General features: G+C 39.5%; 1 protein-coding gene across 6 annotated transcripts in view; it reads left to right on the top strand.

The window, feature by feature from the left end:
* sgcd (sarcoglycan, delta (dystrophin-associated glycoprotein)) overlaps nucleotides 1-14,759 on the top strand; it is a 250,164-nt gene that overhangs the window by 124,373 nt on the left and 111,032 nt on the right. For 4 of the 6 annotated variants that reach the window (XM_077592722.1, XM_077592724.1, XM_077592723.1 and 1 more), the window contains one exon: nucleotides 6,879-7,064. In XM_077592722.1, the coding sequence (XP_077448848.1) occupies nucleotides 6,879-7,064 (186 nt within the window). Of the gene's footprint in view, nucleotides 1-1,378; nucleotides 2,127-2,156; nucleotides 2,457-6,878; nucleotides 7,065-14,759 lie in introns of those variants that run through there. The other 2 variants (XM_077592725.1, XM_077592727.1) reach the window with 2 other exon arrangements.

Genomic DNA, 14,759 nt, shown 5'->3' with positions numbered 1-14,759 from the left:
ATTGTGTTTAATGTTTAATGCTACCAGACAGTTAAAAAAAAACAGTAATCACAGTAAAAACTTTAACAAGTTTGTCCCAAGCTGTATTTTTTTTTTTTTTTTTTTTTTTAACAGCAATAAAGACAAAAAAGAGGTGGGAAAGCCATAAATTGTCTGACAGTTAAAGCGTTTAATGCAGGCCTGCGGTAATCAAAGTGAGAATGCAGGATTACAGTTGACAGAAGAGTAACTTTGTTCTTGTTATGTAATTCATCCACTGTGGTAGGTGTGGGAAATGTTTTTCTGAGCCCTAAGTAGCTTTAGAAAGCTTGTCAGCGGCTTTGATGATAATGACGATGACTAAAAACTTACAGGTTTTCATGTTTTCAAGTGACCAGCTTTAGGCAACAACTATAAATGTTTTTTTTAATTTAAAAAAAGTCAACTCATGAAAAACAGCCACCTGTTCTATCTATTCTTCTATCATCTATAAGCACTTATCTATAATCCTTATAAAGCGTGATTTATGTGTCTGTGTGTTAAGATTCTCTCGCTACATTTGTCCAAACCGTGCAACGTAGAGAGTTGATTTTTGTCTGCTGCCGTGCTTCCAGCGTACCACACTGTGATGCAGTATGCCAGGATGCTCTCCACAGTGGTTCTATAGAAGGTTACCAGAAGCTTGGTGTCCAAGTTGTTCCTCCTGAGTACCCTGAGGAAATTGAGTCGTTTCTGGGCCTTCTTCACTACTGCCGTGGTGTTTGTAGACTAGGAGAGCTTATCCGTGACGTGGACCCCCAGGAATTTAAAGGACTTGGGCTTTTAACGTGTTTAATGTGATTTGGTCAGAAGCCAGAGCACCCGCTGACACATATGTAATTGGATGATATCCCAGGTGACTATTGCTGAGAGAAATAGAGAGAAGAAATATATACTGTAGTGTTGCATTTATGGTTGTATTTGCATTTTGAATGGTAGTTAGTTAAAATGAATGTATCCAGGCTTGATGTTTTTCATGACATCTTTGGCTTTTTAAATCCCCAAGGTCTTGATCTAAAAACCCTTAATCCTGGAGGAGATTCAAAGACACCTATGTTGGCATAACTGTAGGAAATAGAAATGACTTTGCCAGGTTTAGTCTCTAACGTCACCAGCCGTTACAACAATGATGCTTTGGACTGGTCGCAGGCTCCAAAATCTCCAAAAGCTTTTTCCCCAAACAGATGGGAAATGAATTGATGGGGAAAACCATGGACTTGTGAGCAGCAGACAAATGTTGTAACATTCATTCCATTTCTGAACAGCTTTATCCTCACTAGGGTCACGCGGGGGTGATGGAGCCTATCCCAGCTGACTTCGGTCCATAGACCATGTATCGGTGACCAGCCGATCGCAGGGCACAATCGGAGAACCATTCACACTCACAACCATACCTAAGGGCAATTTAGAGTGTCTAATCAGCCTACCATGCATGTGTTTGGAATATGGGAGGAAACCGGAGTACCCGGAGAAAACCCACGCCCAGGGAGAACATGCAGACTCCACACAGGTGGACGGACCTGGATTTGAACCCAGGACCTCAGAGCTGTGAGGCCAATGCGCTAACCATTCATCCGCCAGGCCACGAATGTTATGTTTTATTATAAGAAAAAGTTGAATTATCAAATTCAAAGGGCTTTTTATTTATACCTCGTTAAACTGTGACTTTCATTTTTCATTTCATTTTTTAAAAGGTATTTTATATTTTATTTTTATATTATCTTATATTGTTAACAAATATTTTAATGTACCCTCAATTTCTTTAATGGTGAGTTAACCTGCTGGAGGAAGACATTCATTCATCTTCCATACCACCCAGCCTTGAAAGGGATGCAGGGATTGCTGGAGCCTAACCCAGCTATTGTCGGGCGAAAGGTAGACTACACACTAGACTGGTCGCCAGTCAGTCATGGGGCACACAGAGAGACAAACGACCATCCGCACTCCCAATCATACCGCCACTAGCGGGAATCGAGCCCACGCCTGCCCGCACCGAAGTCAGGCGAGTGAACACCACGAGGCGGCTTAGTGGGAGAATTCTTTTAACGTTGTGTGATTTGCTACAATATGAAGATAATGGAATGTTTTGCCTTTATTTTCTACACCAGGTATGATGTGTCAACGTACCTCTTCTTCCTCTTTTAAAAATTATTTAAAGTCAATTTTTTTCTGTGCTTCATTGATTAGTAGTCAGCAGCGAGTAATTAGTGATATGCATTGAAGTGTTTGTTGCGAGCAGCCTCCGCATTAGAGTCTTTTATTTAAGGCTTTTTCTTTCTTTTAGCATGTTAAGCATCGGTTTTGGTCCAAGCAATTAGGCTGTGTTCTTAATGATCAAGTTGAGACTGAAAATTCATCGCCGAAGCCCACATTGGAATTTAATGTTGCATTGACTACTATATCTCCTTCCGACGACAATATCACACTTCGCCCGAATGGTAAGCAGGGCAGGTCAATACCATTACTATTCTCTTTTTTTCCTGCTGTTCTTTGTATTCACCTCGCGGTGAGAGGCTAACATGTTAATCATAATTGTGTCATGTACCGTAAACACTCATATACAGGGTGGAGAATCTCCCTGCGGGCAAGTTGCAAAAGAAAAAAAAATAAAGATAAAAAAAAACTAGCACATAATTATAATACATTTTTTTTGGTGCAGTGGCTGTGATGTTTTATGAAACTTTCTCTTCACATTCTATTGAATATGATATGAAAAAAGTCAACCAAATGTAACACAAATGCCAGCATGAATCTAGGCACTCACCGAAGTTTAATGCAGGGTTCCTCTCAGAGTGGTCGTAGTTGAAGCTACCAAATTGTCCATTATTCCATTGGTCTTGCCTTTAAAACACATTAAGTACAGGTTTATCAAAATGTCACAGTATGAAAATGGTTTTACTTGCCTGCTGTTCAGGAACAGTGGATTTTTTTCTTTTTACCCATGATGACCAACATGGAAATATACACTACATTTGGTATAACAATAAATACCTTCATGTTTTTTCACAAAACTTCCATCTGCATTTCTGTAATGGCTGCAACCTCTAAAATATATATAAACATTAACACATGTAAGCTAACATTGAATGAAACGAACAATGGTGATTTCAATTTCGTCCTCCTGACAGGACTTTTTAAAAGCCATGAATTATACTTAAATTGTATTTTATGCCAAACTAACTCAAGCTGACTATTATTAGTCTAATCTATGATACATTACTAGAATATTATATGAATTCAATCTACTGAAATTTTATGAATGAGTCGACCAATTGACGGGTGTTTCTTTGGCTACATTTTATGACTGGCTTATGATAATGTCTTAAGAAGGATTCAAGTTAAATCTTACTGTTTCTTTCATATGCTAGATATCCAAGCAACAATTTTTTTTCTCCCCAAAATGCTCACCATTACAGACATTGTATTCTGTTAGATGAAACCATCAAACTGATATGTTAACAAAGAATGGAAAATTTTCCCGATGCATATAAATTTTTCCGCAAAGCAGTGCAGAATTATAGTCATATGTTTTGAGATGCGGGCCTCCAAATGAAGCAGGAAACTTTTGACCCAGAGCACTGACAAAAAATAAGCAGTCCTAGAAACAAGAAAATCAGAACTAGTAATAACTCAACAAAACGCAACTCTGCAACATAACCTTACTGTGTCTAGGTTTTGTTTGAACAGTTGTGGTTGAGTGAAACGCCATTCACACAATTTCTTTGGGTGCTGAAAGTACTCTTCCATGACCTTAAAACTTTTTAATCAGCCAGTCCCATTACTGTAATGCTTTATTTATCCACACATTGTATGATATTATAAAGCACTGCTGGCCTCTTGCCATTCATTTAGTTTGTAGTCATACGGGCGCTAAGGGGCTGTGGCCATTTGGCAACTTGGGGTCCCTGATGGTACAAATCCATGTGCAGTCCATAAAAGAGCTAAAGTGGGCAGCTGCCTTGCTGTTTGGCACCCGGAAGCAGTCAATAACATTTTGTAAAAGGCTCATTTCTCTGTGTAATCAGAACCATACTTTGTTTTTCCTCTGTCTCCGGTTGGTTGATCAATCAAAGTAGCTGCAGTGCGGGAACGAGGCCCAATGGTTTGTTTTTCCTACACTGTTGCTCAGCCCCTGATTTTGGCATAATGATCTTTTTCAGCTTGACACATTACTGAAATTCCACCAGTATTTTATTTTGTCTTTCAGGGGATTCTTTCCAAAACACTGTCACAAAGAATAGCCAAATGAGACAAAAATTTGGATATTAAGTGTGATTAGCACAGCCAGAAGTATTTTTAGAGCTCTGGCAATAACATTCTTAAAATAGTCTGCCAAGTCGTTCTTCACGTGTCTTTGTTCCTTTAGTGATAGATTGCTTGAGTGAACTTTGGTTTATCTTCACACCAACAGCGATTTGTAAAAATACCCGCCTAGCAAAGATATTTTTGGCTCAATTACATTTTTGGTTGTTTTGGCAGTTAATTATTCAATTGTACAGACGCTCCCCTACTTACGAACGCAATTGGTTCCGAGCGATTGTTCATAAGTTGAATTTGTTTGTAAGTTGATTCAGTGCTATATTTTGTATTATAATTTATGTTTAAGGCCGATATAAGTATATTGAAGGTTTATACAAGTGCATTTGTATGTTTAAGGCTTGTATAAGTAACACGCATTGGTTTGTACTGAAAAAAAACATTTAATAAAATGGAGAGAATATGTACAGTACTGTAGAGAGAGAGATTTATGTATTAGAAACTGGCCTTCTTTTTTTCATCATAAATGATGAGGTAGCACTGTATGGCATCATTCAATTGATTTGCAAACTTTGTGCAACGTTCAATATTTGGGTCCTGCTGCTCGATCTTTCTGTTTATAAATGGTACTAAATGTGCAACACTCACCACTCTCACGCGCATCAAGCTTCGTTATTATTGCCACTCGTTTCAAATGAAATGGCTTGCCTCTTCCTTGCAACTCCCTCAATAGAAGCCTTTAGCTTTTTACCAACCATATTCAATATTGGATGCATGAGATATTTAATGATACAAATGAAAAAGGTTCTTTGCACACTGGAGATACATTCACGCACTTCCGCATTGCAACGAAGAAGAAGGTAGATGCTGGGTGAGCTGAGCTCTCACAGCGCCAGGTGTCGGTATTAGCGGCGGAAAGAAGTACTACTCCGAAAAAGGGGCGAAATACAAAATTGGACTTGCGAACATTTTTGGACTTAAACGCAATTTGCAGACATGTTCGTATGTACCGTTGTTCGTAAGTTGAATGTTCGTAAGTAGGGGAGCGTCTGTATTGCTGTTTCTTGTGTATGTGTCTGTGTGTGACTTTTTATCAACTTAAAGAGATTGACCACTGTAGGCAAGGAGAAAAATCTCAGTTATCATTTCCGTCTTAAAATTCTTGGATATAACTGGTTACCCAGCTTGATGTTTATTTAGCTAAGGTTGTATGGTGTTTATGTATCAGAGTAGATTTCGGTCTACTGAAGTATTGCGAAGAGTATTCCCATTGACATGAAAAATGTAACATTAATTTGTTTAGAAAGTCTGTCAAAAATGCTTATATGATGGATATTTGTGCATTGAATTGTACCTGCTTATGTTGTCTGTGGATCAAGAAATTCAATGTGATAACCTACATGAGCCGCCTCGTTGTGTAGAGGTTCACTCGCCTGACCTCGGTGTTGGCAGGCGCAGACTAGATTCCCGCTAGTGGTGGTATGATTGTGAGTGTGGATGGCCGTTTGTCTTTCTGTGTGCCCTACGACTGACTGGCGACCAGTCTAGGGTGTACTACTCTGCCTTTCGCCCGACGTCAGCTGGGTTTGGCTCCAGCAACCCCCACAACCCTTTTGAGAAAGAATGCGTTGTATGGAAGATGAAAATGAATCATCTACATGAAAAATATGCAATATAATAAAGAGTGTTTTGGACTAAAAATGTGGTTCCCTTTGTAGATTATCGGGAAAGTGTATCTTGTAAAAAAAGAAAACATTCATACTTAATTCCTTGCATTAAAACATATCCCAAATCATGTGGTCTGAATATATTCTGTTGCTAACAAAACTCTTAGCATTTCTACAATGAAATTGTCATTTGGAGCCCTGAAAAAACATCTCCATTATGCTTTCAAGCTACAGTGCAGTGGTGACCATAACTCAAATTTGTAAATAGGATAGATAGGATTGCATCATAGTCTATTGATCTGGCCGAGGCTGATACAGTGGTGAACATAGGCATTAGTATAAAACAAACTATTAGAAGTGACAAACCAAGAATTAGGTATGCTGCACGAAAGAGTTCACTATGTGCAGTTCTTAACCGCGTATGTAGGTACCATCATAAATTGAGGGCCCCTGTCATCTTTGTTCATGTTCAATTAATGGAAATTTTCATTGCTAGCTTTGTGGCGATTTCCTTCTTATCTTTTATCCCAGAAATAATTGAAAAAAACTCCCATCCAATCCCATTGGAAAAAAAGGTATTCCACAGCCCTCTCTTGTGCCATTTGTTTCAGATAGCTGCTAATGTGCCCGCTCATCAAAAGCCATTTGAAAGCCAAAATAACCAGGATTCTAAATTATGTTTTAGATAAAAAATTATTAGGCAGCCTAGTCAAAAAATTAGAATCCTCTCCAATCGCTGCCAAACAGCATCGGCAGGAATGATGATTGCTAACTACTACATTTTGTTATGATTGATGATATGACAGGAAAAAGTCCTATGTTCACAAGACTTATGATTTTTCACATCACAAGTAGCTGAATCAATTTTCATTTTGAAATCCGGTACTGGCGCTCCTCCGGTGAGCTTGACCCTGTTCTCCCTTCCTCCCCCGGCAGATGACCCAAGAACAGTGCAGCCATAGGAATAATGTGCAGAGTTCAGAGCAAGCACAAGTGTACAAAGTGGGAATCTACGGATGGAGGAAACGCTGCCTTTACTTCTTTGTCCTGCTGTTGATGATCCTCATCCTTGTCAACCTGGCGTTAACCATCTGGATTCTCAAAGTCATGAACTTCACCATCGTAAGTCTTGATTGTTTCCTTCGCTCCCAAAAAGTGGCAATCTGAGAATGCCCCACACTCTTGACATGCGGTTGGTCACTCGACGGGGGGAAATTCTGGAAAACGGTACAGTTGTTATTGCCGCTATTGAATTCAGATTATTTTTGCCTTCTTGCTAATCAGATGAAAAATCAAAATGAATAAGATGAAAAATCAAAATGAATAGTGGGGAAAAACAATACACTGGAAAATCGTGATGTCCTTGTCATCTTTAATGCATTTGGAATGTTTTGCCTTCTTTCTGACACACTTGCCGACATATTAATTTGTGCTCGCCCCTTGCACGTGCCAGGAGATAGTGTTGGCTGATTTATGTCGATCTCACATGAATGCCTTTTCTCTGAAGTGAACACCATGTTTTATTCAAAACTGTTTCCATGTGTGATGGCATGTTCTCTGTGATTAGGGTGGGGGCACTTTATTCTATGTGACTCATCACAAGCACTGTGGATTAGAGAGGACTGAGGCAAATGGGTTGACACAGTGAGAGTGAGTGAGGGCGGCACCATAAAAGCCAGAGGCGGGAAACAAAAGTGAAATCTCAACTCACCTAAAAAAAGCTACACAGATTCACAATGTGTAGAATCAAATCCGTTAAATTCAATATCATTTCTTCAGTTAATAGCCTGTGAATACTCACCAATTCTCTAAGCAATGATTCAATGAAATTTTGATTGTTCATGATACTTTCTTTAACATTCAGAACAGAAGTTTGTGTAAAAGTAAAAGTCATTATATTCAGCAGATAAAAACATGCTGGAGAAGAACTACCGTATTTATTCGCATACAAGCCGCATTTGCCGTTCAAAAAAATGATGACTGAATCCAGGGTACGGCTTACATGCGCATAAAAAGACGACATGCACGAAACTGCAAGGTGACAAAGACGAAACATCAAAACCCAAGACAATGCGGCCGCTACGGTCATTTATTTCAAAGTAGAGAAAATTTTAGCAGATAAAACTATTAGCGAATTAGCTTAGCGTTACGGCAGGGGTCCCCAAACTTTTTCCTGTGAAGGCCACATAACCTTTCCCTTTTCTGATGGGGGGGCCGGTGTCAGTTTGTAACAGAAAAAGTGTGACGATCGTAGGGGAGCTTAAACAATTTATTGTTTTCCAGAAAGCCACACATAACCAAATAACCCTTTCCAGGTTCTTTACAGAAAAAAAGTCAGGAGACAAATAATAACACTATTAATGAAATAAATAATAACTAAATAACCCTCTCTGAGTTCTTCACAGAAAAAAACAGGAAATAAATAACACTATTTATGAAATAAATAATAACTAAATAACTCTCTCTGGATTCTTCATAGAAAAACAAGCCATGGAACATTAACTTTCTGTTGTGCCATGCACAATCTTAACAGATAAAAGTTCAGCTCAGTTGTCACAGCAGAATCTCTCTCACATCAACACTTTGCAGCACAGTGCTTGCTGGTGAATTAGGCAGTGGACTCGTAGCGGGGCGGTGAGACCCCTTTTTTCCAACTCCCGGTTCATGCGTCCCATTAGACCGCGAGTTTCGCCCACCATGCTAGGAGCCCCGTCAGTCGTGATGCTAGCTAGCTTTGACCAGTCCAGGTCCAACTTCTCCATGGTTTGGCACACTTTGTCAAAAATATCCTCTCCCGTTGTAGTCCCTTTGAGACTTTGGAGGGCTGCCAGATCCTCGCATATCTCAAAGTTTGCGCTAACTCCACGAATAAAAATGAGCAGTTGCGCTGTGTCTTGCACGTCCGTGCTTTCATCCAGTGCTAATGAAAAAAAGGCAAATTCTTTCGTCTTCTGCTGCAGCTGGGCATATACATTACTTGATTTCTTCAACGCGTCTGGTGAACGTACTCGCCGACAGACTTACGGCATTAAATGCATCTTTCTTCTCGGGACACACCTCCTCCGCGACAGCATCCATACATTTCTTAAACTCTCCGTCAGTGAAAGGCTTACCGCTGCTTGCTATCAGTTTAGCAACTCAAAAGCTGGCCCGAACGGATGCCTGGTTCAGCTGAGCTTGGCGTACAAATGTATTCTGCTGAGATAGTCGTTCCCTTTTTCGCTTTGAGTTTGTCTGCTCGTATTTGGCCTTGCAAGCTATCGTCTTGTGTTTGTGACGGGATTCAGTGTCGGCGAAGATTGTATTCTTTGAATACCGCCACCGTCTCTTGACAGATGAGACAAACAGCCTTTTCTTTGCATTGAACAAAAAAATAATCGTTTGTCCACTCCAGGTTAAATACCCTGCATTCTGAATCAATTTTTCTCTTACCTAACTTTTTCGCCATTATTCCGTTCTCTCTTTGACAGGGCGGGGCCTAGGATTTTTTGGGGGGGAAAAAAATTCTGGATTTTTTTTTTTCAAATTGGAAATAAATCCGATAGCATCTCTGGTATTGTTCAGAGGGCCGGGCCAAATGTGCTGACGGGCCGTATCCGGCCCGCGGGCCGTAGTTTGGTGACCCCTGCGTTACGGTGTTCGTTGATAGCGCTGGGACACCTCATCTACAGATACTCCGGTCAGAGAGTGAGACGAAGACACACAGATGATTCATCAGCTCCCTTTATATGAATTCCAAGGAATTGACAGTGCAGGGCATTCTTCTCCGCGAACGCGTTACAACTTTTAGACGAACATTGAAAACTCAGCTGAAAACATTTGCGGAACTCCATCCAAAAGAACTACAACTCTAGGACCCCAAGCTCTCCGCGTAAGTGCCTAAACAACATAACATAAAAACTTAAGGACCCTGAGCTGCCCACTTCAGTGCGTGAACGAAAAGAAACACTAGACTAACCTGCCGTTTAATGAAAACACAAGGGAAAACGTAGGAAATTTATAACATTTTGAAATTGTAATTTCTGACATAAAAAAGCATCAGGTTCTCATCAAGCTAGACATTTCTTTTTTACAATTGAATAATTTGATATTTTGCATTTACAAAGGCATATTAACTTCCTTATGATATTGACCCTAATAATTTGCTTTTGATTCATACAGTATCTCAGAAAGATCACTTGCGATGATTTTGCTTAAGATTTTCCCTTCAATGTAACACAAACCGGATAGGAGCTGTCGGGGACCGGACTTGGCCACCCCAGGTCTAAGTCAATGCATGTAGTACATGTGTATTTCACAAAGCACACATCTAAGCAAGACTTCACAAGATGTTTTCTGGCCACCAGTAATGAACATTGCAATGGCCAAAAAACAATCATCCGCCATGAACTTTCCAAACATGTCTAAATTATCTTTTAAGCAAAGCATTCTTCCTTGCAAAAGCAAAAGTACTATGATAAATGATTCTCATATTTACATGATTCATACAAAACAAAAAAACAATGTATTGCAAACTATTCCAGTGTTTTGCCACCAGAAAAATCGGGGCCCACAAATGATGACTTCTAAAAATCCAAATTATGCCTTTTTAATGCGTGGGGAGCAATATTCTAGTTGTATTGTAACAGCAGTACTGCTATGATGTCATTGCATTAGGTGAGGACCAAGCAGATGGCATGCGCTCGCGTGAGGCGAAAATGAGAATGTTTTTGCATATTTTGCTTCGAGCTAAAACATGAGGTAACGGTCAGGCCAATCAGATTTAACAGTCGGGAGGTCATGTCACTTTTGTGTCTAGATTTTTGCCTTGCCAAACATAGAAAGACGTCAGCCCGACCCGGATATTAGCTTATGGGATTCCCAAAGCATTGCTACTAGCCTTTCATTTGAATTGCAAAATAGGGTTAAGGCCCAAATTCTTATTTGCTCTTTCACAGCCACCAAAATTGTTTCTTTTTTAACCCCACGTGTTTCTTGTATTAAACACCCTTGTAAGATATTTTATCTATTTTTTCTGGATTTTTTTTTTAGGACTTTTCTTTTTAAATCTAATACTGATCTATATTTTACATACACAAAATTATCCTGAATGTTTTTGTTGTTGTATTCTTTGTTACCGAAAAATTGTTAGAAAAATATGACGTTTTCGGAAAAATCACGTGTATCTGTACTTCGAAAGCTCTTTTTACTTAAAACAATAAATAAATATATTGGAAAATTCTTTTTTTTGTTGAAAGATTACGGTTTAATTACCATATATTGGATTCAAAAAGTCTAATAACAGCTCCCATTTATTTCCCAAAATATCTTCAAATATAGCTCTTGAACACATTTTTTTCAGAAGAAATGCAAAATGCAAACAACTTTTTGGTTGCATTTTTCATAATTACCAGTGATTTTTTTGGGGTCGGGGGTGATTGTGGGGGGAGGGAATGGTTTTTCAATTTGAAAAAGAACTGTTCACCTCTGAAAACATTCCTTACTATTTTTTACTCATTAAATGGTAACATCCTACCTTTGCCACAAAAGTATTTGTTTGACTGAGAGGAACGTCCTGCGATTGGCTGTCCACCAATTCAGGGTGTACTCCGCCTGGTGCCCGATGTCAGCTGGCATAGGCTACAGCACGCCACACCACCCTTGTGAGGATAAACAGTTCGGAAAATAAATGAATGAATGCGAGGAAAGCCAACAAAATGACGATATTGACTATAATGCTCGCTTTCTCCCTCTCTGTTCTCATCTCATTGTCGCCAGTCCTCTTCCTAACAATCCTTTTGATTTCTAATTACTGGATATCTCTGAGCATTGTGCTTGGAGTTAAACTCAAGGAATTCAAGCACAAAGTATTTCCATTTCACTTTTTAGCAGCAATGTTGTTCGACCCTCTCAGCAGATAAATAACCCTCTTCTGGACATGCTGGATTGCCTCCATTAAGTGAAGTGAGAACTGTCATTTTCCTTCTGATACTATCAGTGTGCCTGGGGTGGCTTTGTAATTTTTGTTCATTGGACAAATATTATGTCAAGGATAGGACACTGGCTCCCTACTACTAATATAGTTATTTTTCTGTTGAATGTGGGTCCATTTGCAAGCTTTTCTTTCCACAGTTTTAGTTGACGAGGACCTTCTGTTAGGAGTAGTAGCTTGTTATTGTTTTTCCCATTGCCTTCTCCCTGTGTTCTGATGTTCGTTTCCCTACTCTTGTTTTTCCCTCCTGCCTTGCCGTTGTGCTCGCGCAGCTGCGCTTGATTCAAAATTAGTTCCTGTTGTGTCTATTTAAACCCCACCGATTGTTATGTCATTGGCGGATCGTCTGCCTTATTTCCTTTGCCATGTGTCAGCGTTACCTCGTTCCTCGATTCCCGTGTTTTCCCTAGTCCGGGTTGGTTTTGTGATTTGATTCCTAAGTCTTTGTTATTTTCTAAGATCCTGCCCAAGTTATTAAAGTTTTGGTATGAGCACTACATCGCCTCGTTGGGTCCTATTCCTCGTAACCTCGCCTCGACGTCTCCTCAAGGACTTAACACCTTCAGAGGCTGAGAAAAAAATTCAACAGAAATAAAGAGCAGTACTGAACATTTTTGTATGAAACTGGGTTGGGGTTTAGAAATTGAACATGAAATTAGTCATTTTGGGTTGAAAAGGGCATTTTGGCTAAATTCTGGGTTAGTGAATTAATAATGTATCCACCGTTTAATGGATAGCTATTTTAATTTTTGAACATCATATACATGAAATTTCAGTGTTTTGACATAAAGTATGAATTTCCAATTTCCGTCGTCAAAAAACAATTCATTATCTTTATTTCGTCAAAAAAAAAGAAGTGAAAACATGTATTTACCATGGAAAATGCCTAACATTTTCTGACAAGCAAAACAATCATTCAATTTATAATGTTAATTTCTTCTGTCCCCTTTTTAATTAGAATGATGTCCTGGATTAAAGATTTAAAATGGTATTACCTATCCAATGAAAAGACCATATTGGTTGAAGATTATCATCAATAATGATTTTCCATTTCCAAATTGCTTTCACCAACTTCATCTACACAGCATGTTAAAAAAAATAGCATTGCGTAAATTTTCATGAAGGACTTTACTTTCGATAGTTTTTTTTAATTGTATGTGTAACATCATACGTATAAAGGACGAGTGGTTAGCGCATCGGCCTCACAGTGGTAGACCTGGGTTCAAATACAGGTTGGTCCACCTGTGTGGAGTTTGCATGTTCTCCTGCGTGGGTTTTCTCCATGGACTCCGGTTTCCTCCCACATTCCAAAAACTTGCATGGTAGGCTCTTTGGACACTGAATTGCCCCTAGGTATGAGTGTGAGAGTGAATGGTTGTTTGTCTCCTTGTGCCCTGCGATTGGTTGGTGACCAATTCAGGGTGTCCGCTGCCTCTGGCCCGAAGTCAGATGGGATAGGCTCCAGCACCCTTTGTGACCTTAGTGAGGATAAAGCGGTTCAGAAAATGAGATGAGATGAGATCTTTCACATACTGTCTTATTTTATTGGCAGTTCATAGACTATAGTATATATTGTTTCAAGCCATGGGTAAAAAGTAAATGGTAAAGCCACTGTGAAAATAAAAATAGAATATCTTTGGTGGTGCATAAACAAACAATAGGAGGTCAAATAATTGAATTATAAGCCAAGGTCGAGCTGTCAAGGCATTTTCCCCTCCACCCCTTGGACACGGCTCCCTCCCTAAGTACTCCCGAGCTTTCGAACAAGCTGCAGAAATGGCTGCCAGCGGCCTTAAATCTCCCACTGCTGATGAGATTGTAGATACAGCACGTTCATTTGAGGCAATTAAGAGCTTCTTTCTCTCTCACGGCTTTCTGCGAAAGGTCAGTGCCTGGCAGTGGAGCGAGGAGGGTGGAAAAAAAGTAAATTCTCTGTGTATTCACAGTTCACGTGCAATAGGCTGTGGCAGAATGGAGGCAGTTGTAGAACATGCAGTCAAGTGGAGATAAAGCAAGGGAGACTACAGCTTTGCCATTTTCGGGAACAAAGACAGTTACCACAAAAATGTTCAATACAAAGCAATAAGGAACACATGGATTCCACAAATAATTATCTGACGCGATGGCAATATTAGACTTTTTGCACGTGTTTGCATGTTTTAATTCAACTGAAAATCTGAAAGTTTGTAGCACGGCAATGAAATGAATTCTTCCATTTTCCACTCGACTGCCTCGTGCTTGTTTGGACGCAATTGCCTCGGAAGAAAACATGTTTGAATATGGAAATTAGCTTTTCTTTCTAGATGTTGGTTGACTTGCAAGCTTTCTCCTCTATTAAAGTCAACAGAATTCTTTGCTTCCAGGCTTAAATTGTTATTAACTGTGTAGAGGCGGATGTTCAGTCATATTCTATCATCCTAAATTTTGTTCCTTTATTTTACATGCATTAAAAATATATTTTTCTCTGTAATACTGGGATTTTGCACTCGCTACTCATAAAACTGCTCACGTGTTTGAGTCAACTCTCATTTCAAAAACATGCATGGTAGGCTGATTGGACACTAAAATTGCCCCTAGGTTTGGGAGTTAGCTGGAATAGGCTCCAGCACCCCCCGCGACCCTAATGAGGATAAAGCGGTTCAGAAATTGAGATGAGATGAACAATATAGTTGCTTGTACAGCTCTCTACAGGTAAAGTTTGCTAGCTCTGTCTAGTAGACTCTATCACTAGCCAATCATAGTTTGTGAAAGCGATGACCTTTCCCTACGCCTGGGAAAAGGCCTTGGTGCCTCGAAATTTGATTGGTTAAAGCAACAGTTTTATTAATGCTTAATTTATGCTACTA

Source organism: Stigmatopora argus, chromosome 22 (assembly GCF_051989625.1).
Source record: "Stigmatopora argus isolate UIUO_Sarg chromosome 22, RoL_Sarg_1.0, whole genome shotgun sequence".
Lineage (NCBI taxonomy): Eukaryota > Metazoa > Chordata > Actinopteri > Syngnathiformes > Syngnathidae > Stigmatopora > Stigmatopora argus.
The sequence above is the reverse complement of the archived record's forward strand: the minus strand, read 5'-3'. Positions and strand labels throughout refer to the sequence as shown.